Raw genomic sequence first — 23,993 nt, 5'->3', positions numbered from 1 at the left:
TTGAATGTAGATAGAACAGTGCTCACTGGGATAGGCAGATGCCACAGTTCACTGGAAACACATGAATAGGGTGGGAGGGACCCAGTAGCCCATTGGCTAATTACTGCGTGGTGCCCTGAGGGCACTATCCTGGGATAAATTTGACACCCTTGGTACTGTGTTTTCCGGATCATGTTTGACTTGAAGAGAGGATCGAAGAAGGACTTCCCTGCTACCGTTGAAAGTGCATGAAGAGAAGCGGCACAGTTGGTAGGACTGCACCTGCTGCACATTAGGCTGGTAAAGTTTGGGCTATGCCTGCTGCTCCTGACCTGGGGAAAAGTTTATTCCCATCTCATCTCACATCAGTGACTTCAAGGATCAGAAAGCTGATCTCCTGAAACCAGCTCCAGGGTCACAAGAGCTGAAAGAGCACAAATCAACAAGTTGGTAGTAATCACAGAAGTTTTGCCACTACCAGTTACCGGCCGCACAAAAGGACAAATCCAAGATAGCCAAAATTTGAACCTGTGCCTACCGGGCCCAGGAGTGCTATTGGAGAGCCCCGATTCGTCAAACCAAAGGGACACTAGACCCCATCTAAGGATTTCTCCTCAATTGTGGTGCAACAAGACCAGCAGCCCAACATTGGCTGGCCTGCAACTGCAACATAGAGGTCTTTAAGGGAATTTGATTGATGTGGCCAAAGTCGCCCTTCGTCACCCGTGGTTAGATTCACAACAACAAGGACACCACCAATGAACACACGTTAACTGGAGCATTCTTTGGGCATTTTTTTAGCTTGCATCCCCAGCATCAGGACCACTCAGTTGTAGTCTATGGAAGTCCTGTAGAGCTTGGAACTTGCCCTAATGATTCCGTGGTGGCCAGGTAACTGTTCAAAATAACCTCTCTGGCCCCCTAGACCACCATCCTGTCGGATTTGGTCACCCAAGCCGGGCCGAAGTTGCCGAACTAACTCTTCCAAACTTTTCAAAAGATTTCAAACTTTTTTTTGAGCAATACTTGTCTGCGGTTGCATTTAAAAATTAAAAAATGTGTATCTCCGAATCTCTTTGGTGGATCTTAACCATAAACTTCATTAAAATATGCTCTACATTTATATAATTTTTGTTGTGTCTCTTCCTTGTGGTGTGACTTTCTAATAATTTAATTGTTTGGGGCTTTTAAATGCTTCTGACTAAGGGCTTGATTATGACTTTGGCTGTGTGGGAGCGAGCCGCTACACCAGCACCCCGCTCCCTCTCCGCTAAAATCGACAACCACCAGCTGTCATATGCAACATTTCGTGGTCTGGCGGTCCTGCAGCAGTGCAGTTTTAAGGCTTATATGTGAGCCTTTGAACTGCGCGCTGAAGAAGCACCAAAGCAAATTCCTGCATGGCATGGACTGTGCAGTCCATGCCAAGCAGGGACTGGGTGCATGCGCACAGGAGGGCACACCGTGTGCCCCCCTGCATGCATCCCCATGCACAGGGGCACCAGCGGGCCCTGTAGACCCCCCTGCTTTGCTGACTACTACACTTTAATGGCGGGATCAGCACCATGAACAGTGTCGAGGTCAGGAAAGTCGTAAAATGCTTGGCAGTGGCGCATCAGAATTGGCAGCATATTGCTGCCCTAGACCACAACTCCACTGCAGAGGGATCACGGACCCCCGGCGGCTGCTGGGGTCATAATGCAGTCCAACTACCGTAGTCATAATGAGGAAGTCAGACCACTGGTGCAGCTGTCCCCGACCGCCACTGCACCTCCACCGCAGGTTTGCTATTTTTAGGCCCTAAGTTCCTTTGTCAAGCTGTACTGCTCGAAGCCACACCTCCCTAGGGTTGAGCTTAAGGTTTACAAATGAGCCTGACTGGACCTAAGATTTTGAGAGTACACTGGATGTTAAGGCTCCACAGTCATATCATATAATACACCCACATTCTCACACTTGGTTAGTGTACTTTATAACACTGGGTACCTCGGTCCAACATCTTAATTATCATCTTCCAAGATGGCAGAAATCATGCACATTTCCTAAAAAGAGAACTGGGCAGCATGCTGACATTTGGATTATGAAACCTTCCTGTCTCCCATTTATGCAGCCTGGGTACTCTTTTAATAAATACACTTGACTTCATTTGCACTATTACTATGGGAATCCCTGCTCAACCTAAAACATTGCCAAAGTTCATATCAAGAATTTTTGTGCAAAAGCACTCTGTTTGATCTCTGCCAGGCTGATTAATGTACTCTCCTTTCACTGGTGCACAATGTGGTGCCTTGCATCAATGCAGGCACCATTGTGCGAGTGTGCAAGAGTGCATGTGTTATAGGCAGGATTGTTTTTGTGCCGCAAGAGATACCTTCCTGCCAAAAAAAAACAAACTCAGAGGCATTTTCCTCTTTCTAAATGTACTGTCAAATGTTTGCAGCACACTTAGAGAGAGGAAACAAGGTGGAGAAATAAAGATATGTCTCCTTGTTGTGACTCTGGTGGGAAGGCATACAATCCTGATGCATTCCCAGCTCTATTAGTGGTGGTGCATCTGGGAATGGTCAGAATACATAGGTGGACGTGTGAGAACACCCACACTACATGCGAGTAACGCCCCGCCATGCAGAGAAAAACAGAGCAGCAAATTGCACTGCTTTGCACTACAACAGAACAACAAGCCACACAGGGTGGCTTTGAGTGGCTTGGTGAATCTGAATCGAGGTTTTGCATCACCTGTGTCACCTTGTGTGGCTCAACTGAGACACTAAACATTGATTCATTTGGCCCTAAGTAGCTAAGAGATTCAAGTAAAATGGGAAAATCTTCAGCTGCCATTAAGGACTCTCCTGGTTGAAGCTGAAACTGGGTGTTCTCTTAGGCACTGTACTGGTAGACACTCTGGGCCACATTTATAAAGCCTTTAAGTTGTCTTTGCATCACATGAGGTGACACAAAACCAGCGCAAAGGCTTCAGTAATATCTACAAAGCCACACAAGGAGCGATTTGCGTGGCTTTGTAAAAGAAATGTAATGCTGCTTGCACAGCCTAAAGTTATATTTCAATGTTGGAACGTTGGGTGGAGCAGGGCTGTTCCCATGCATCCACCCATGCATTTTTGCGCATTACTAGATTATCCAAAGCTGGGAAACTGGGAATGCAGCAAAATCCTACACCTCCCACAGTGAGACGTAACAAGGAGAAATATCTATTTTTCCTCATAATTTAGTCTTGCCATGTGAGCTGCATTCTGCAGAACACATGGAAAGAAAAAAATTACGCTTGGGGGGGGGGGGTATTCCTTCCTGCACAGAAACAATCCTGCCTATAACATAGGAACCCTTGCACTATGGTGCAAGAGTGCTTGCGTTAGCACTAGGCTGCAACACAGTGTCCCAGACCAAGGAAAGAGCAGAAATGCTTTATATCATTGAAATTGTGCTTGCTGTCCTGCATTGCATGAAAGAGTAGTAAATAGACCCCTATGTATGCAGCTCAGTGCTTCTGTCTCTTTCAGAGTAGTCTCAAACATTTTTCCAGAAAAAGCCTTGCTTTTCCTATATGGGATGGTTAATCAATACCTGTTCTGTAACTTATTTGCACATATGCAAATGTAACTGTACTTTGTTAGACACAGAATATGGATTTGCATTGATAAATGGATGTATTAACATTTAAGCGTTGTTGTTTAAACAGCATCACATTAATTTATGTGTAAGCAAATCTTTCTTGAGAATCCTGTTGAAGGTATTCTAGGGTGAGGAGACCGGGATAAGCTGGTAAAACACTCATAAACATGCAAGCATGCAGGTATTCACAAATCGTTTGCGGATAGTTTACCACACTAAAAGAGTTTGGAGAATTACTCCTTTTAAGACCAGGAGTAAATCCATTTTATTGTAGGACAAGGAAATGACCACCACCAAACCTGTCAGAAGACAAGGATAGCGGTTTGATTATGAGCGTGGAAAAGAAAATTAATTCAGAATGGATTTGTGCCACTGTAAACGCACATTTTTTACTTTCTTAGTGAATCGGGGCGTAAGTGCGTAGAAACTGTTCATATATGTGTATTAAACTGTTGGTCAAAGTGTTGGGCTCTTCTTAAATTTTGGTTATCCAGTACCACGGGGTTTAGGATTCCAGTTTTTGGGCGGTTCACATGTAAGTCGTGTATGGCTGTACAGGTGTAGGCTGAAGGTCTTGTAAAGCACCTCCAGGGACATTGTCGACTAAGTCCGGAACTGCTGGGAACTCAACCCACACTCTTACAAGTGGAAGGGTCACAGTGAAGACTGATGCTCCTCTGCCAGGTAGAATGCAGCTAGATCAGAACCAAAAGATCTCTTCGTAAAAATTTAAGACATATCCCAGTTACAACAGTTCTCTTCTCCTAAAAAACCTTGAATTTGATCAAAAAGATGCAAACTGTCTAAACCAAAGGTTGTAAAAGTTGCTTGAAAACAGTTCCAGTTCCTAAGTTCACTCATCACACATCTCTACACTTCACTCTTGTATTGTAGGATTGATTTGTAAACGAGGTAGAGGTGTGGCGCCGCGGCCAGGGCGACTGACGCTGGAATCTGGGGATCACGGTTCGATCCCTGGCTCTGGCGGCAGGTTAGCCCAGCACCATGTGACTCTGGGCAATAGCTTGCTTAATCTTCCCGACGGCCCCCAGCGCCTAGAGACCCTTATGGGTGATTGTGCGCTTTACAAATGTGGATTATTATTATTATTATAAAACTGCAATGTCGGCTCATACCATTTCTGAGGTAACTTTCAGGATCTCCTCTTCAGTTTTCTTTCTCATGCAGGTAATCGTTGCCATAGAATTTCCTGTTTCACAGTTGGACAGGTTAGCAATCATCTACAATCATAAAAAGAGGAAACAATGTTATGGCTCTTCTGGTTAAAACATGGGAGTCTTACTTCCTCACTATAGGTGCAGGGGTAAAGTCAGGTTTATAAGGTTACCTAACTCCTGAGGCGGAAGCCGGGAGTCAGCTCGTTTTTTTTTTTAACAATTTGTCTGTGATTCTTTGCAACTGTTTTAATCTTCACTTACCATCTGCCTCCACACTGGTTCCTGCAGCGGATTCAGCGCTGTCCGAAACCGGCGATAGACACTCTTTGCCGCCATCCCGCCCAGGCCGCAGGCCATGCCCCCTTCAGGAGGCCACGCCCCCCGCCCAACGCTATATAGCGACGCTGATTGCTAGCGCCGCCATTATAAGGTTACTTAACTCCTGAGGCGGAAGCCGGGAGTCAGCTCGTTTGTTTTTTTTAACAATTTGTCTGTGATTCTTTGCAACTGTTTTAATCTTCACTTACCATCTGCCTCCACACTGGTTCCTGCAGCGGATTCAGCGCTGTCCGAAACCGGCAATAGACACTCTTTGCCGCCACCCCGCCCAGGCCGCAGGCCAGGCCCCCCTGCCCAACGCTATATAGCGACGCTGATTGCTAGCGCCGCCATTATAAGGTTACTTAACTCCTGAGGCGGAAGCCGGGAGTCAGCTCGTTTTTTTTAACAATTTGTCTGTGATTCTTTGCAACTGTTTTAATCTTCACTTACCATCTGCCTCCACACTGGTTCCTGCAGCGGATTCAGCGCTGTCCGAAACCGGAGATAAACACTCTTTGCCGCCACCCCGCCCAGGCCGCAGGCCACGCCCCCTTCAGGAGGCCACGCCCCCCGCCCAACGCTATATAGCGACGCTGATTGCTAGCACCGCCATTATAAGGTTACTTAACTCCTGAGGCGGAAGCCGGGAGTCAGCTCGTTTTTTTTTAACAATTTGTCTGTGATTCTTTGCAACTGTTTTAATCTTCACTTACCATCTACCTCCACACTGGTTCCTGCAGCGGATTCAGCGCTGTCCGAAACCGGCGATAGACACTCTTTGCCGCCATCCCGCCCAGGCCGCAGGCCACGCCCCCTTCAGGAGGCCACGCCCTCCTGGCCCCCTTCCATCTATCCATAAATTATGTGTATCCATCGGACGCGCAGCGGACGAGCGCAGCGGGCGCGACGATTGCGCGCCAAAGGCGCGCCTAAGGCAAGCCCGTCTGCGCCCGTCCGAGTCCGACCGGGTCCAGGGGCGACCCCCTATACCCACTCCATACAATACTCTCCCACACAGTTGCTCGAACTCCAGGGCCCTTGGCCCCTGGATGACATTGCAACAGCACGTATCACTAAGCTGGGATTGTCTGCCTCTTACATTTCTCCCCACTCTTCCCCCTTTCCTTCCCCCCCTACCACTAGTCCCTGTCTGGGCCCACCAGCACGCCCATCCCCCACCCTTCTATCCGCATTTTACCTGAACACCAGGTCAGCGGTCAAGCATTATCACAAACTTTTTAACTTACTGGACCTGCACAAACCCGACCATTTACTGTTGACAGAGACCTGGTTTTGCGACAGCTCCCTCCCCCCCGTTATTAGCCATGCTCCTAGCCTCCTATTATGCCCTGCGTGCCGACCGTCCCCCCGGAAAACCGGGTGGAGGCGTCGCCCTGATCGCCCGAAGAGAACTCGTCTTTCAACCCCTAGTCTTCTCCTCCATCGGCACTTCAGACTTTTTAGTTGTCTGCTCACTTTCCTTTAGTACTCCGCTCACCTGTTTTCTTGTGTACCGCCCCCCCTCAACTCCTCATCTCTTTCTCCCCAGATTCCTAGACCTAGTGGCTACCCTAGCAGTAAACAACGCTTCCATCCTGATTATTGGCGATTTCAACTTTTGGCCTTCAGATCCGGCTGAATGCACCTCATCGAAAGTTTTCTGAGACCCTCCGCTCCCTCAATTTCGCTCCCTCCGTTCACGCCCCAACACACCTCCATGGACACACCCTTGATCAGATCTGGTCTCTCAACTGCCCAGTCTCCTCACTGTCCATTTCCCCTTGCACTTGGTCCGATCACTTTCTTATTTCATTTTCCCTACTCCTTAGCCCAGCTCTCAAGCCCTCTCTCCCAAAAAACACCTGGGCGCGCTCCTGGAACCGCGTGGATATAGCCTCCCTGTCTGCCACACTTTCTGTCTCCAGCCCGGATCTCCATGGTCTGTCGTCCTCCGGTCAAGCCGATTCCATCAATTCATGGCTCCGCTCAGGCTGCGACTCAGTCGCCCCCTTAAAGCGGGTGCCATCCAGGCGCACCAACGATGCAAATTGCTGGTTCAATGAGAATCTGAAGGCTCTTAAACTTAAAGTCCGCCGTGCGGAACGCTCCTGGAGGCGACACTATTGCCCAAATCTTAGGAACCAGTATACCTCCCTACTGGCCTGCTATAAAAAATCTATTTTAGACACCAAAAAGGCCTACTTTTCCTCTAAAATCTTAACAGCCGAAAACCAGCCTAGAGAAATCTACGCCATTGTGCATGACCTCGCATACTCTGACCGGGCCACCCTCAAACCCTCTCCCTCCCAGCACCTATGTGATTCTCTCAATTCTTTTTTTCTAGATAAAATCTCGAACATAAAAGCAAATATTCTCCCCCCCTCCCCTTCCTTTGCTGACCCCCAGTTTCCCCCAGCTGTAGCACATCTCGACTCTTTCCCTCTTCTTACTGAAGAATCTTTTCTTTCCCTTTTACCTTTGGTTAAGTCGGGTTCGCCTTTAGACCCCTGTCCCGCTCACATCCTCAAACAGATCTTTTCCGCTTGTCCATCGCCCCCTCTTACCCTTCTTAACAGCTCACTATTACAGGGCACCGTTATTCCACCTCTCAAATCAGCCATCATTTTGCCCATCCTCAAAAAACCTGGCGCCGACCCCTCAGCACTGATCAACTACCGCCCCATTTCACTTCTGCCATTTTTGGCGAAGGTTCTGGAGCGCCATGTAACAAGCACGCTCAGTGCCTTCGTAGAGGAGAACAGGATATTAGCCCCCCGACAGGCTGGGTTCCGCCCGCACACTCCACGGAGTCCGTAGTGCTATCGGTCCTTGACAACCTCAGAGAGGGTATGGACACTAACCACCCCCAGGCCCTGGTACTCCTAGATCTCTTCGCCGCCTTTGACACGGTTGATCATGCCATCTTACTCTCCCGTGTCAGAGCGGCGGGGATCGGAGGCTCTGCCTTGGTCTGGCTGTCCTCCTTTCTGAGAGACCGCACCCAGGCAGTGCGCTTGGGTGATTTCTCTGCGGACTTCCGTGCGGTCCAATGCGGGGTCCCACAGGGCTCTTCTCTCTCTCCCCTGTTATTTAATTTGTATATTGCCCCCCTTATTTTCGCCCTTCAACAGCAGGAGGTCTCCGTCTACAACTATGCGGATGACCTCCAGCTCATTTTTTCTTTATCCACATCCCCGGAGTCCATGTCCAATTTTCAGTCTACCATGACGTTCATCCAGGACTGGATGAACTTCAACCACCTAAAATTAAACCCCGACAAAACGGAGTTGGTGTTGACAGGCGGTCTCTCCAGTCCCTGGTCCTCTCTCTTCTGGCCCCCCTCCCTAGGTCCTCCCCCCACTCTGTCTCCCTCCGTAAAAACACTCGGTTTCAAATTGAATGATCTACTCTCCCTTCGCTCGGTGGTGTCCTTGTCTTTCCTTTCTCTCCGCACCATCCGTAAAGTTTCCCGTTTTTTTCATTTTTGGCCCTAAAACTCATAGTACTGGCGATGGTTATCTCCCGCCTGGACTACGGCAATGCCCTTTACTGCAGCATGCCCGCCTACAGTGTGCGACGACTCCAACTAGTCCAGAACCAGGCGGCCCGCCTGGTATTCAACCTTTCTAAATCCCATCACGTCACTCCCTTCCTCAAGTCCCTACACTGGATCCCCATTCGTGAACGAGCCCTGTTTAAACTGGGATGCATCACCTTCAATGCCCGTTCCGGCTCAGCTCCTGCCTTCATCACCTCAGAAATCCAACCTTATGCCCCGGCCAGGGAGCTACGCTCATCTGCCCAACAACTGCTCGTAGTTCCTCGATTCAAACGGAAAAAATGGGGAGGCTCCAAACTCTCTACACTTGCACCTGCATTTTAAAATTCTCTCCCGGCTCACCTCAGATCCTGTGCCCAGTACACCCTTTTCCGCAAGGCACTGAAGACTTTTCTTTTCACACAAGCCTTCTCCCCATAAACTCCTTCCCTGTCTTCCCGCTCTTCTTATCCCTCAGGATCTTAGTACCTTACAGCGCCAAGAAACCGCCAGGTGCACGTTGCGCTTAAGAAATATTTTAAACTCAAACTCAGGTTCAAAAAACGTTATTGTATGGCATTCGGTTAATTTTTGACCTGACTTCAGGTTTTCCCTATTGTGATTGAGATTATCCTGCAGCAACTGTCTTTTCAGCTGGTTTTAACAAACAGTGTACTTAGTGCTCAGTTTGTAAAAGAATAAGTGCTGGAACCCATATTTTGCCACGAAGTCCACGGCCAGCACTATCGACGTACGGGCCTAATACCAAGGGTAAGTTCCACCTAATTCTTATTAACTTCATCACAAGTACTCCCTGCCTCTTTAGCTCTCTATCGCAGATTCTTTTTCATCTCAGCCTTCTCCCTTTGTCACTGTTTTCCTGTCTTTCTCTTACTCCTTCTTCCCTCCTTCTTTGCTTTTCTCTCTCTTGCTCTGGTTCAAAGTCTTTTCAAGAAAACGTAATGCCCAAAAGTGAGTGTCAGTGGGCCCCACCTGCTACCATCAGCTCAAACTAAGCACATTGTGTACCCCTCCCCATACTTTTATGGCTATGCAAGTTCCTCAAGATGTGCTCCCCATTTGAAATCCTGCTTTGGTATTTTATTTTTGAAAATAAAATAAAAATATCAGAAGTTTGACGTACAGATGCCTCATGTTGATGGAGTCGCCAGTCAAACTTTCAATGAATTTATAGGAACTGATGTGACGGCAGTTCCTGTAAATGCAAGAGATGTCTGCTGGGCCGCCGGGACAGTTCTAAATTTGGTCAGCGGAGTAGCCTTGCCATGCTGGGAGTAAATTACACCACCATCAGACAAAGTCAAAATCATGCCCTTTGCTTTTTACATTCAGATAGTACAGCTCAAAAACCATAAGCAACTTTTGCCTTTTTAGGTCTCGCGACCTATCGATGCGCGCAAGGGCATCGAGCGGAGCGAGAATTCAAGTGCTCGAAATCCTCGTCAACCAAGGGCTTCTTGCGCTGCGGTTTTCATTAAGTTCACGTGAATCACGTGATCAAACAAGCACGCGCATTCACGGCCGTACAGCACATCAAAGGGCTTCGCCCAGCGTGCGCTCTGCGGCTTCTCCTCCCCTAACTAATTAATCATGGCTGGCCGGCCGGCCGTACTTTCAGTTTCCCGGCCGCTCTGCATTATCAGGTACGTGTTGGTGACGCATTATTTCACTTTGTCTCCGTGCGCCGCTCATCTTCTCTGCCATGTGTTGCTGTCTCCTTCGTGTACTTCTTCCTGTGTTGCTGTCTCCCTCGTGCTTTTCCCCCACCACTCGTGTTGCTCTCTCCCTTGTTTACCACTTTATCACTATAGATCATTAAAATCATTTGGCGCTTGAAATATTTTGCTTCCCCATATTTCTTCTTTGGTGCCAATTTCCCACAAGGGCGCCGTTAACGTGTTGGTGACGCATTATTTCACTTTGTCTCCGTGCGCCGCTTATCTTCTCTGCCATGTGTTGCTGTCTCCTTTGTGTACTTCTTCCTGTGTTGCTGTCTCCCTCGTGCTTTTCCCCCACCACTCGTGTTGCTCGTGCTGCAAAACTAAATACTTATAAGGTCCCACAAGCGAGACCTATTGGCTATGCCAATGCTTGTTCTTTTTCTGAGCCGTGCTATCTGAAAATATCACCAAACCACATTTCATACTATATGTGTATTCTGCACCCCTCCCTGCATTTGTCATTTTAACTTTAATTATAGTAATGCTTTCCACACAAGCCATTCACGCCATACAAAAGTTAAACCACCCATATTGGAAAGCTGAATAAAATTAAACCTTTTGTATTCATTTTTGTGTTCATTTTTGCATTCGTGTTGTATTTATTTTTGTATACAGTTTGAGAGCAGTTGCTCTCATTTATGGCCAGTCTTTCTATGGGTAGTCACCGTTGGGATGGGAAGATTACTCAATAATAATGAAGATTTCTCTTGCACACCTTGGTTAGGAATGTAACACAGGTCTCTGCTGCCCCATCAGTGCAGGGTGGGCCCTCCCCCTCCCTTTGGGTGGCCCCAGCCCTTTCTTACACCAAATTGGGAAAAACACAGAAAAACAGGACAATTCCCTAAGGGGAGTTAATAAAAATATTTAAGTTCTGAAGGTGCTGAAAATAAGGAACAGGCTTCAGCATGCAGACGGGGGCTTCTTATGGCTCCATTGATGTCATGCAGTGCCGCCGGCAGAGCCATGTATATACCAATACCCCTATCGACGTGGGGGAGATATCGAGAAAGTTTCAATGGAAAGCAGGCACATGTGGATATTCAAAAGGTGAGGAATTCAAAAGGTGTGGAGTCTGCAGGTAGCTGTATCCATCAGAATCTTATTTTACAAAAGCTGCACCACCCTGGATTCTTCTGGATCCCTAGTTTTCATGAATGCCCTGCTTAAGTAGGGCTCTGTAGTTGCAGGCCGACCCACCGTCTCACTACTAAAGCTATCTGCCATTGAAAGTGAGAGGACATTTTGTTGTTTTATGTATATTTTTGATGTTTTTTGGTAAAATATGCAGGGATTTAAGTAAGCCATAATGCCTGGACCCTCACTGTGCCTCTAGCTATGAGAAATGGCAAGGGTATTCTTGGTGTGTAGTTCCAGACCCAAATACTTCTGCCTTTTCTCATGAAAACGGAGATGAAATTAGGATTTATAGTTTTGTCATGTAGTATCTCATCTTCAGGGGTCTTCCTCTTGTTGCATTTCCTGAGCACTAGGGAGAGAACAGTTGAAAAGGGGAGAAACTCCTCTTTTAAAGGTACTTATCCCATTTTAACCAACACTAGGTATGTCTCCGCAGGCCCCAATTTGGGATTCCCCCGGCACCCCTGTACGCCTACAAGATCAACTTAGTCAGCCTTTCGAAAATCGGAGATATAAGGTGCTGGAGTGATCTGCAAGAGGAATCTAATTTAATAAGTTGGGAAGCGCTCAGCAGGTTAACTGGAGGAACATTGAAGAGGTTTAAGTTTTATCAGATATCCTCTTGGTGGGCGACACAGAACTGGCATAATGAGAAGGAAAACTGGAAATTGGATCAAGTCACCAGGACAGACAGATGGATAAAGGAAGTTTCGTTCTGGTACTGGGTTTTACTGGAAGCTGAGAATGATGGGGACACCGAGGTTATAAGTCTTTGGGGCAAAGAGTATGGAGAAATTGATACTGATATATATATAAAAATGGACTGACTCTTTTGTTATGTTGCAGGCTATAGTAAAACCAGCTGCACTCAGAAGGAACCACTTGTACACCACCTACAGAGTTTACTGGTCTCCACAAAAGTTATCCAAGGTGACAGGAAACACGTATAGTTGTCCTAGGTGCAAGTATCCTGCAGCACATGATATGCATATGTTCATGGAGTGTTCAAGAATTAAATCTTATTGGACGGGGGTATGTACATTTTTGGAAACTGTGCTGGAGAAATCAATAGAAGTAAGTACCAGCTTGATTTTCTTCGGTCTATTGAATGACTATCACGTGAATCCGCCTGGATCCAACTTTGTGTTTTATGTGGTAATATTACCAAGGAGAGAAATTTGTAGGCGGTGTAAATCAGAAGCTCCCGACCTTTGTTGAATGTTTAAAGAATATCATCTATACGAGCGAACCAGATATGGTTTGTGACCAAAGAAGTAAAGTTGAGATCTGGGCTGCTTTGTCGAACTGGAGGGAGAAGGAAAGTGGGTCCTATGATTAAGCCAATTTACCGTTGGTCCTGGCCTCCTTAGTAACATACCTGGGCCCCAAGAAAGGTGAACAGGAGTTGGAAAAGGTAACAGTATTATCTTAGAGGGAAAGCTTCTTTTCTCTGTCTGCCTCCTTCTAGGGCCGGTATACGTTGGTATGGAGAGATAGGAGGAATCCCAATAAGAGTTTTGGCAGTATGAGGACAAATGAAAAAGGTATGTCTCCCCAGTCATCACACCGGGTGAAAGAAGAAGCTGAAAGGCTCCTTATACTTTCACTTTCAGTGTCATCATGCCATGCTCGCTGATTACCATTCACAAAAAATTTATTCTCTAGCAGTCTGACAAAGGGGGCCTGTAAACAGTTAAGTGACTAACGGCAAGATTCATCAAGCCGAGAACGGCTCGCAAAGGGCCAGATTCTGAGAATCTGGCCCTTTGCGAGCGCTATTGTTGCATTTGGGATTCATCTTCCCAAATGCAAAAATTGCATTTGTAGAAATCGCAAATTTGCGATAAATTGCATTTAAGGAATCTCAAATAGAGAATCCTTAAATGCAATTCATGACGCTTTAAAAAATTGTGAATTCGCAATCTGGGGCCGCTATTTACCGCAAAGTCTGACTTCGTGGTAAATAACGAAAACTTAGAAAAATGCACTTTAGTGCATTTTTCTAAGTTGTATGTTACACACACACATGTCCTTTGGACATGTGTGTGCGCAACACCAGTGTACATGAGCATTTCAGGGGTGCTACAGGGTGTCCTTTGGACACCCTGGCACCCTTGAAATCACTTTCTTATTTGCGATTCACTGATTGCTAATCGCAAATAAGGATTGACTCCCCATTCATGGCCCATAGGAATGAATGGGAAAGCCATTCCTTATTTGCGATTAGCAATTAGCGAATCGCAAATAAGGAGGCATTAGAAATCGCAATTATTTTTGCAATTTCTACATGAATCCCGTTTTGCGAGTCTTTAATAGCGATTCCTTAATAATCGCTATTAAGGATTCGCAAAACGGGACTTTGATGAATCTGGGGGTTCGTGTGATGGTAAAAGCGTGAACCTAGGACCGAAAAAACTTCAGCAGCTAGTCAATCCAGCCTTGTTCCAGTTAGAGTTTTTGGTGCCAAAACTAAGGGCTTCAGCAAGAGCTCAGCAACAATGTATCTGACTTTGAGGGACCCTTGCTAGCTCAGCTGTGGAGCTTATACCGCTGGAAAACTTTGAGCTGTAAATATCTCTGTGTAATGAGGTTGACCAGGGTGACCTGCTTGGTGTATCCAAACTCCATGTCCTCTCTGCCTGCCTAGCCCTCAGTCAACCACAAACTGATACTTTACTTTGGTGTGTTATTTTTGCAGGGGACTTTTTGCCTCAAAACTTTAAACATTCATATCTCTGTTTTCCCTTATCTGATTTTGGTTCATATTTTTTCTTCATTATATTTTTCCTATTTTTCTAGTTTTGTTTAGGAATGTTATTTTCTTGTTTTCTTGACTTTAAAACTGATGGTAGTGCTCGAGCTTAATATGCCTTTTTGTGGGTAACTGCATGCTGCTTGTGTCACAGCTAAGAGGGTCTGGGCAGAGTTTCATTGACAGCTGTGCTAAGACCTAACTAGGCTGTGATTATTAAGTTGGCAAAGACTCCCTGGCCCCTTACCAAATTAATGACACACTTGCCGACAAAAACGTCTGTGCAATCACTACTTGACTTTTTTGTCTGCAAATCTTGTTACAAACCTTGCACAGAACTCTGCTAAGTCCAAAAATGACATACAGTGAACATTGCTTGCTAACTAAGGGGTCGATTAGGATGGCGGTGAATCCGCATCCTCTGGGCCGGTGGAAGCCACCACCGGCCCGGAAGATGCGGATTCACCGCCGCAGTCCCTTTAAACACCACCCGCCAGATCAGGATGGCGGTAGGATCAGCGGCAGACAGCAGGTCCATCCGCCGCTGATCCGCGGGGTGTAGCCTGCTATTTGGTGGCGGTGTCTGCAAGACACCGCCAGCCAAATTAGGAAGCATGTTTAAACATGCTTTTCCACAGCGGTTTTTCCGCCGTGGAAAAGCATGTGGACCTTTGCTTCTGGGGGGCCCAGGGTGAAGAGGGGGGGTGCACATGGGGGGTACCTATGGTACCCCCCTGCATTTGCATGCACAAAGCAGCAGGCACCGCGCGGTGCCTGCTGCTTTGTGCATGCAAATGCAATGCATGCATTTTTAACATTGCGGCGGGAGCTGCTTGAAGCAAGTCCGTCCGCCATCCTAAAAGGTCTCTAGGTTAGTAGTTGGTTCTGTTTTAGGTGGCGCTAACAGGAGAACTGGGCTGGTGCCCTTACACATATTTGTTTACAAATAAACCACTGTGCCCATTTCTCTGCTATATTAGGCAGTGAATCCAATCAACCAATGTGTTGGTATTTACATACAAGAGGTAAACACATTTCTCAACAAGCCATGCTTAATGCGGCAGAATAACCAGTCACCCACTTGCAGCTTTCAATTTCCACAAATACGTTTTCTTCGCAGTTTCCATAATTCCACTTTAATTTTTTTCTTCAGACCAATAGGTGCACTGTGAATGTTTTTTACATTCAGTAGGTTGTTTGATTTCAAAATAATATTGCTATGGAACGCGTTGATTTTTTTCCCCAGTTTATCAGCAAATACCCCTTGAAACCTCTCCTTCCATGGCAGTCCAATAACATGATTTAGCCTCTTCACAGCCTGATCACCATTCCACAATGAAACTCTGTTCAGGGCGATTGGAGTCTAATATTAACTACATCCCAATCCTAGCAAAGTTCAGCCATCCTTAACAACGTAAACCACATATGTTGTTCTGCTAAAGTTGAAACTAGCTCGCCATCAAATTTCCTAAAATATAGAATCAGATTCTTCACGTAATAAACATACCTGACGTTCAACTTCCACACAGTGGTAAAATTGGATCCTTCCTATTCATGCTTTCAGAGTGTAAGGTGAACCTGATTGTCCATCACTCAGACACAGGTGCCACTATGCGATATTTGCTAGAAGCATTGATTCATTTTCTCCATGTAACCAATAAATACATTTCGTCATCACTTAGAAGCCATGTCTGTTAAAATTGCATCTCCCCAATTACCTTCCCACTTTTCTTTGTTTCTTTAGCATTAAAAACGCTAGAAAATGTTTGCACTTTTTAAATAAATTGGTCTAGTGTTGAACAGAGTTCATGATTAGCCAACTAGTCCCTTCTACTACTGCTGCAACTTTCCATTCAACTGTCTAGTCCCATATCACTTTCATTTTAGTCTCCTCATGTACACTATAGATTTTCGCTCCTATTTCCACTTTCAGGAATATTTTTGGAAAACACCATTTTGCATTTTCAATCCAGATAACAATTTCTGCAACTTGTTCCAGTGAAGAGCCCTGGGACGAAAGGAGTCTTTCTTGCATTGTCTTGCTGCTAATCTATTCTATAAGCTGCTCCCTTATCATCATAACAAGTGCTATAGTACCAATTAGCATCCAAACTCAGAGCACCTCCATTTAATGCTCTATTGGCTCCCTATGCATTAGCATTCTTTGAAAGAATTTATATCTCTCAGAGAAAGAGTTTTCCTGCAATTGTACATTTTAACAAATGCCTTAACTTAATTGCAGAGGCATTCTCTTTAACCTTTTTCTTTTTATCAGTTACTACTTCCTGTGGCATCAGAAATTTCAATATTCTCCTGCCTTCTGGTCACCGGAAATATTCAATTCCCTTTTAAGTGTTCACACATTCCCTCCAATAGCCTCTGACTAAAAGCTGAAACCTTAGCTATATTGTTGTCTCTGTCTTGTCCGATTATATATACATGATGTTAGTTAGTGTTTTTTATTTTAAATGTGTGTTCTCATCTTATTTCAAATCCTAATTATAACGTTACTTTAACCATAACTTAAGCTAATATCTTTTTACCATACTTAACTATAACGTTGCTTTACCTTTGTTTTTTTAGTCATTTTTTTTTAACAGAAGGGAAGACCTTAATACATACCTAAGTATAAGTAAAACTTGAGCGGAGGTTTCGACAGGAGTACCACAGTACCTCACAGGATGGAAGTCCTGAGTCCCTTAGGAGTACCACTGTACCTTCAGCCTGTAATTCTGGCATGACTTCTGATGGTGTCCCAATCTTTGACATAAAAGTTATTGGGCATTAAATCTGAGGTTGCACCATCATCGATAGATGTTTAATCGATGAAGGGGTCGTTGACAGGTGTCTCATCGATGGGGGTGTCCTAAATGGGTGTGTCTTCGACAAAAGTGCTATAGACAGAAGTCTCATCAATGGGAGTGTCATCAATGAAGATGTCATTGACGGTGAAGCCAAAGATTTCTTGGCAAAGGTGTCATTGACAAATGCCAATGGATGTACAATTGATCATATTGTTTACAAGGGTTGTCATTTCTTTCTGTGTTTCTTTTTACCTGGTGTCTTCTACACTGCTGCTGTAGACAAAAACATCAATACCAAAAGATTCTTGCCTGTCAACAGCACTGTTTTTGTTGCCATCAATGTGTGAACTTTCATCATCATTGCAGTCTTCAATGACAGTGAAACAAACAATGATGCCAAAATGGTATACTCTTTGGCTTCGGAGATGGAGCTTTCAAGTGAGCATGTGACTTCTTTGGAGAAGATGGTTCTATCCAAAGTAGAGGCTTTTTTTATTTTAAACTTTAGGAAAGAGAGCAAATTCATTGCACTGCTTAGATTTCTTCACAGGTCATTTTGAATTAGATGGATCCTCTACTCTTAACACTGTTTCAGAGACAAGTTTTTTTCCATGAGAGTGAGACCTCTTTTTTACGTCTTTGACGGCAAACTTGATTCCTTATCTGAGGAAACTTTTTTGAAGCTACACAATAAGCCTTTCCTCTATGTCCTTTAAGGTTTTTGAAGAAAACTTTCTGCTTATCTTCCAGTCTGTGTGTGTGAGAGATGGATGAAACAATAAGTGCAAGCCTTATGAGGATCATCTTATAGATTTTCTTTTTCCTACAAGAGCTACAGGGTCTGAAAAGTCAATTTTTGGTGACATCTGACATCTTGAAGAACTTAAAAATTGAAAATAGTCTTCAAGGACTATATGGGATCACATCTTATATATAAGACTTATATAGTGAGAATTAAGCAGCACTCGAGGGGACTGCCTTCACATACGATACAAATCTGCAGGATGGTGATCAGGTTGCAGTCTTCAGACTCATTGTTTCTGATTAAAGTTTATTTCTTTTTTAAATGATGTAACTAGGCTACTAAAGACCCATTTTTACAGTATTACGGCTATGATTACCACAAAACTGCTAATCTACTGTTACTGTGGGACTCCAAGCTCAGTGACAGCAATGATTCAAGCATGTGAGTCTATTAAAGATCAAATACTGGTGAACTGTTTTTCTTAAGACCATGGGCATAGGTTGACTTGCTCATCGCCAAAATAAAGAAGAACTTGAGCGAGGTTGATGCTGGTACAACAGGCCAACAGTTTCTCCATTTGAGTGAAAACTGCCACTGGTAGAACACAGAACTGCACAGAAGATTCACAACATCATTAGACTTCTACTTAAAACCCAGATCATCCAGAGAACAACAAGGACTCACTCACCTGCTTCGAAATAAATTGAGAGGTCCAAATAGCAATGGGGGTTCCTGTGACTTTGGGAATTTATTATAACAGCTTCAAAGTTGTGATTTAACATTACAAATCTACCATAATTGCAATTATTTTAAACTAGAAAACCCAGCAGACCTTAATAAGAGTTATTTAAAACAATTTTGTCAAAAATGATGCAAAATAAATTTCCTTTATATACTGTTGCTACATGATTTAATAAATTCAGGCATTCCAAAAACTTTTTTTCCAAACAAGATGGAGAAAACCCAGTAGAAACCCTACATGTGTATTTTGTATTTGTAGAGCAACAGAAGAAATTCTACAAAACCGCTGTATGAAGTAAGGAAATATTTGTACATATCAATATTCGATTTAATGGATCACACATAAAAAGTATGTAGTGTACACAATGTTTTAATTTCATTGTTACAAATGTTTCCCCCAATTAGATTAATTACTTACATTGTTAACAAAGTTTACAACATCTGGGTCAGTTTCGATCAGTCCTTGAAGCAATGCTACTCCACTTTCAGATATGGCTTTGTGAAATAATCCTTTGGACAAGGGAGATAATATCTGCAATAAATGAAAGATGTTATTTGACTCCTTCTTATCTCACCACCCCAAATAAAAAACAGAGGATGTTATTTGACTCCATCCCACCTCAGTCTTCTCTTATTAAATGTGTTCCCTTTTCTATGTACAACATGTTTATCGAAACCAATGGACAGCTGGTGGACTGAGCAGACGGTGCTAGATATCCACCATGCAGACTATATCTTCTGTTAGAGTAAACCAGACTACCCAATCTCAAGTAATGAAAAGCAGGCATCGATAATCAATGGAGTGATGTATGTGCCCTGTTACCTCAGACCTTCTCTGTGTCCTATACATACTCATCCTTCGTCATCGTTTTTTTTGTCTGGAGGTATGTCACCCAATTCCACAAATGTTGTAAATTTTCTCAGACACTCTTTTGTATTCGCAAAGTAATTGACACATTTGACTCATTTAAAAAAGGTGTTGGGTCTCAGACTGGTGTACATACAAAAGTCTTGGGAGTGTGACCACTTTTCAGGTGGCCCTCAATCTAAAAATGTACATGAGAGCTCTAACCTTTGCTTGGTATCAATAACAAACCTTTTAAGCACTACCTCAAGATTCAAGTCTAGACACCTGCAAGTTTCTTTAGTTATCCTGATGTGAAACTGTCCTTCACAATCATCTGTATGTATTCTTTGGTCAGATTTATGCTTCTTCTATTCAATGGCTAGGTAATGGACAATGTACTAGACTATACACAGGCTTAGTTGTCTACCATACTCTACCATCATTTTCATAACTTTAGTAGCTGACAAGGATGGGTATTCCAAGTATGTTGAGAGGTCATCTGCATAGGATGTATTCTGTCCTCTCTAGTCCAAGCCAGCTGAACCCTGTCAGGATCGGGGTCATCCACATCCATTCCACCTCCATTTCACCTCCAGGTAAATGGCAAGAGGGAACAGCATGGCTTTGCAGGGGTTATTATTCCTCTCTAATTCTCCTAACAAGGGTAAATGGTCCAGAAATGTTCCCTCTGATATTAACCCTGGTCACATTGTATCTAGTAATCTCAACATAAAGTGTCCTTCGGTTTAGTCAATGGCCTTTTCTATGATGAGTGGCTTGGGATACAGGTGGATCCCCTGGGCTAAAAAACACATTTTTCTGGAGGACACTGTTACCTTTCATTTGCAACAGATGTCTCTCCTTCCTGGCCATTCTACTTTGTTCAAGGTAATTGTGCCATAGACATATCAGCAAAAAAACAATTCAAGTCTATTAGCTCTTGCTCCTTTTTGGACCATACATCAAATACCTCCACTAGCTACATGTCATTCATGGTTGCATAGCATTAGTATGTGACATCCACTTGGCTGGCCAGCCAGCCCGCCCAAAATCTTACTAGTTCTGTTTTCAGATTAACCATGTTCTGTGAATATCAGGCAAAAGGCCTGGAATTGCCCACAACCAAAAGGTGTAACTCGTACCCCATTCTGCTAATTTCTTGTAGCACCCCCCTAACTGGAGTCAGTAATGTTGTAATTGTGTGTTTGGGCAATGTGTTACCACACCCCCTGCTCTTTACTTCTTTCAAGGAAGAAAACCCTTGTAGGTTAATGTATAATTATTGGGTAGAGTACTTTTCTACCATCATCTTCAACACTCCTCTATCCTCAGTGCCGTCTCCTGCCGATTTCATCGATCCTCTATCACTAAATAAAGTTTCCTCAACTCATGCCAAGCTCTAACGCCTGAAGTGTATTCCTCCAGGAGCCTAATGTTAGCTTGTATAAATAGTAAATGTACGTGCAAAAAAGATCCTTATTCTGACAGGTTAATCTTTTTTAGGTAAACCTTTATTTTGTCTTTGAACAGTAAATATGATCACCCTACTTAGCAGAATGGTCATAGACAGCTAACAGCCTAACTAGAAAACAACGCGATACAAAAGGGGATGATGGACGGAGCGTTTGAACAAATCAAACACTCACCCCCAGTCAACTGATCTGGGTTTAATCCATCACCATTCTTTAGTTCACTCAGCCACCCCAGTTCAGACATGGCTATATGCAAATCAGTCTGACCCTGTGCCTTATGGGAACAGTGCAGCCCGAACTGCCAAGCCATGTCTTCCCTGGACCAGAAACAAGCATCCAGTTTCGGATTCATAATCCTCATCAGCCAGGCTATCTTGAATCCAGTGGCCAAGTGAACAAGGGACTCACGTCTGAGTATACCCTGCCACACTTAGGGCGAACAAAGCGATACAAAAGGGGATGATGGACGGAGCTTTTGAACAAATCAAACACTCACCCCCAGTCAACTGATGTGTGTTTAATCCATCACCATTCTTTAGTTCACTCAGCCACCCCAGTTCAGACATGGCTATATGCAAATCAGTCTGACCCTGTGCCTTATGGGAACTGTCCAGCCCGAACTGCCAAGCCATGTCTTCCCTGGACCAGAAACAAGCATTTTGGGACCGGTTTCGGATTCATAATCCTCATCAGCCAGGCTATCTTGAATCCAGTGGCCAAGTGAACAAGGGACTCACGACGTCTGAGTATACCCTGCCACACTTAGGGCGAACAAAGCGATACAAAAGGGGATGATGGACGGAGCGTTTGAACAAATCAAACACTCACCCCCAGTCAACTGATCTGGGTTTAATCCATCACCATTCTTTAGTTCACTCAGCCACCCCAGTTCAGACATGGCTATATGCAAATCAGTCTGACCCTGTGCCTTATGGGAACAGTCCAGCCCGAACTGCCAAGCCATGTCTTCCCTGGACCGGAAACAAGCATCCTGGGACCGGTTTCGGATTCATAATCCTCATCAGCCAGGCTATCTTGAATCCAGTGGCCAAGTGAACAAGGGACTCACGTCTGAGTATACCCTGCCACACTTAGGGCGAACAAAGCGATACAAAAGGGGATGATGGACGGAGCGTTTGAACAAATAAAACACACACCCCCAGTCAACTGATCTGGGTTTAATCCATCACCATTCTTTAGTTCACTCAGCCACCCCAGTTCAGACATGGCTATATGCAAATCAGTCTGACCCTGTGCCTTATGGGAACAGTCCAGCCCAAACTGCCAAGCCATGTCTTCCCTGGACCGGAAACAAGCATCCTGGGACCGGTTTCGGATTCATAATCCTCAGCAGCCAGGCTATCTTGAATCCAGTGGCCAAGTGAACAAGGGACTCACGTCTGAGTATACCCTGCCACACTTAGGGCGAACAAAGCGATACAAAAGGGGATGATGGACGGAGCGTTTGAACAAATCAAACACTCACTCCCAGTCAACTGATCTGGGTTTAATCCATCACCATTCTTTAGTTCACTCAGCCACCCCAGTTCAGACATGGCTATATGCAAATCAGTCTGACCCTGTGCCTTATGGGAACAGTCCAGCCCGAACTGCCAAGCCATGTCTTCCCTGGACCGGAAACAAGCATCCTGGGACCGGTTTCGGATTCATAATCCTCATCAGCCAGGCTATCTTGAATCCAGTGGCCAAGTGAACAAGGGACTCACGTCTGAGTATACCCTGCCACACTTAGGGCGAACAAAGCGATACAAAAGGGGATGATGGACGCTTTGTTCGCCCTAAGTGTGGCAGGGTATGCTCAGACATGAGTCCCTTGTTCACTTGGCCACTGGTTTCAAGATAGCCTGGCTGATGAGGATTATGAATCCGAAACCGGTCCCAGGATGCTTGTTTCCAGTCCAGGGAAGACATGGCTTGGCAGTTCGGGCTGGACTGTTCCCATGAGGCACAGGGTCAGACTGATTTGCATATAGCCATGTCTGAACTGGGGTGGCTGAGTGAACTAAAGAATGGTGATGGATTAAACCCAGATCAGTTGACTGGGGGTGAGTGTTTGATTTGTTCAAGCGCTCCGTCCATCATCCCCTTTTGTATCGCTTTGTTCGCCCTAAGTGTGGCAGGGTATGCTCAGACGTGAGTACCTTCTTCACTTGGCCACTGGATTCAAGATAGCCTGGCTGATGAGGATTATGAATCTGAAACCGGTCCCAGGATGCTTGTTTCCGGTCCAGGGAAGGCATGGCTTGGCAGTTCGGGCTGGACTGTTGCCATGAGGCACAGGGTCAGACTGATTTGCATATAGCCATGTCTGAACTAGGGTGGCTGAGTGAACTAAAGAATGGTGATGGATTAAACCCAGATCAATTGACTGGGGGTGAGTGTTTGATTTGTTCAAGCGCTCCGTCCATCATCCCCTTTTGTATCGCTTTGTTCGCCCTAAGTGTGGCAGGGTATGCTCAGACGTGAGCCCCTTGTTCACTTGGACACTGGATTCAAGATAGCCTGGCTGATGAGGATTATGAATCCGAAACCGGTTCCAGGATGCTTGTTTCCGGCCCAGGGAAGACATGGCTTGGCAGTTTGGGCTGGACTGTTCCCATGAGGCACAGGGTCAGACTGATTTGCATATAGCCATGTCTGAACTGGGGTGGCTGAGTGAACTAAAGAATGGTGATGGATTAAACCCAGATCAGTTGACTGGGGGTGAGAGTTTGATTTGTTCAAGCGCTCCGTCCATCATCCCCTTTTGTATCGCTTTGTTCGCCCTAAGTGTGGCAGGGTATGCTCAGACGTGAGTCCCTTGTTCACTTGGCCACTGGATTCAAGATAGCCTGGCTGATGAGGATTATGAATCCGAAACCGGTCCCAGGATGCTTGTTTCCGGTCCAGGGAAGACATGGCTTGGCAGTTCGGGCTGGACTGTTCCCATGAGGCACATGGTCAGACTGATTTGCATATAGCCATGTCTGAACTGGGGTGGCTGAGTGAACTAAAGAATGGTGATGGATTAAACCCAGATCAGTTGACTAGGGGTGAGTGTTTGATTTGTTCAAGCGCTCCGTCCATCATCCCCTTTTGTATCG

At 45.1% G+C, this 23,993-nt stretch overlaps 1 protein-coding gene across 6 annotated transcripts in view; it reads right to left on the bottom strand.

The window, feature by feature from the left end:
- LOC144799803 (fatty acyl-CoA hydrolase precursor, medium chain-like) overlaps window positions 1-23,993 on the bottom strand; it is a 447,680-nt gene that overhangs the window by 192,808 nt on the left and 230,879 nt on the right. For all 6 annotated transcript variants that reach the window (XR_013603879.1, XR_013603877.1, XR_013603878.1 and 3 more), the window contains exons 7-8: window positions 18,989-19,102; window positions 4,746-4,850 (exon numbers count right to left, since the gene is read on the bottom strand). Coding sequence is in view for 3 of the 6 variants with exons in the window: in XM_078671374.1 (XP_078527500.1) it covers window positions 4,746-4,850; window positions 18,989-19,102 (219 nt within the window). In the remaining 3 variants the exon portion in view is untranslated. The remainder of the gene's footprint in view (window positions 1-4,745; window positions 4,851-18,988; window positions 19,103-23,993) is intronic.

The sequence above is a fragment of the Lissotriton helveticus genome, chromosome 12, assembly GCF_964261635.1.
Source record: "Lissotriton helveticus chromosome 12, aLisHel1.1, whole genome shotgun sequence".
NCBI lineage: Eukaryota > Metazoa > Chordata > Amphibia > Caudata > Salamandridae > Lissotriton > Lissotriton helveticus.
Note: the sequence above shows the minus strand (reverse complement) of the source record. Positions and strands in the feature narration are given on the sequence as shown.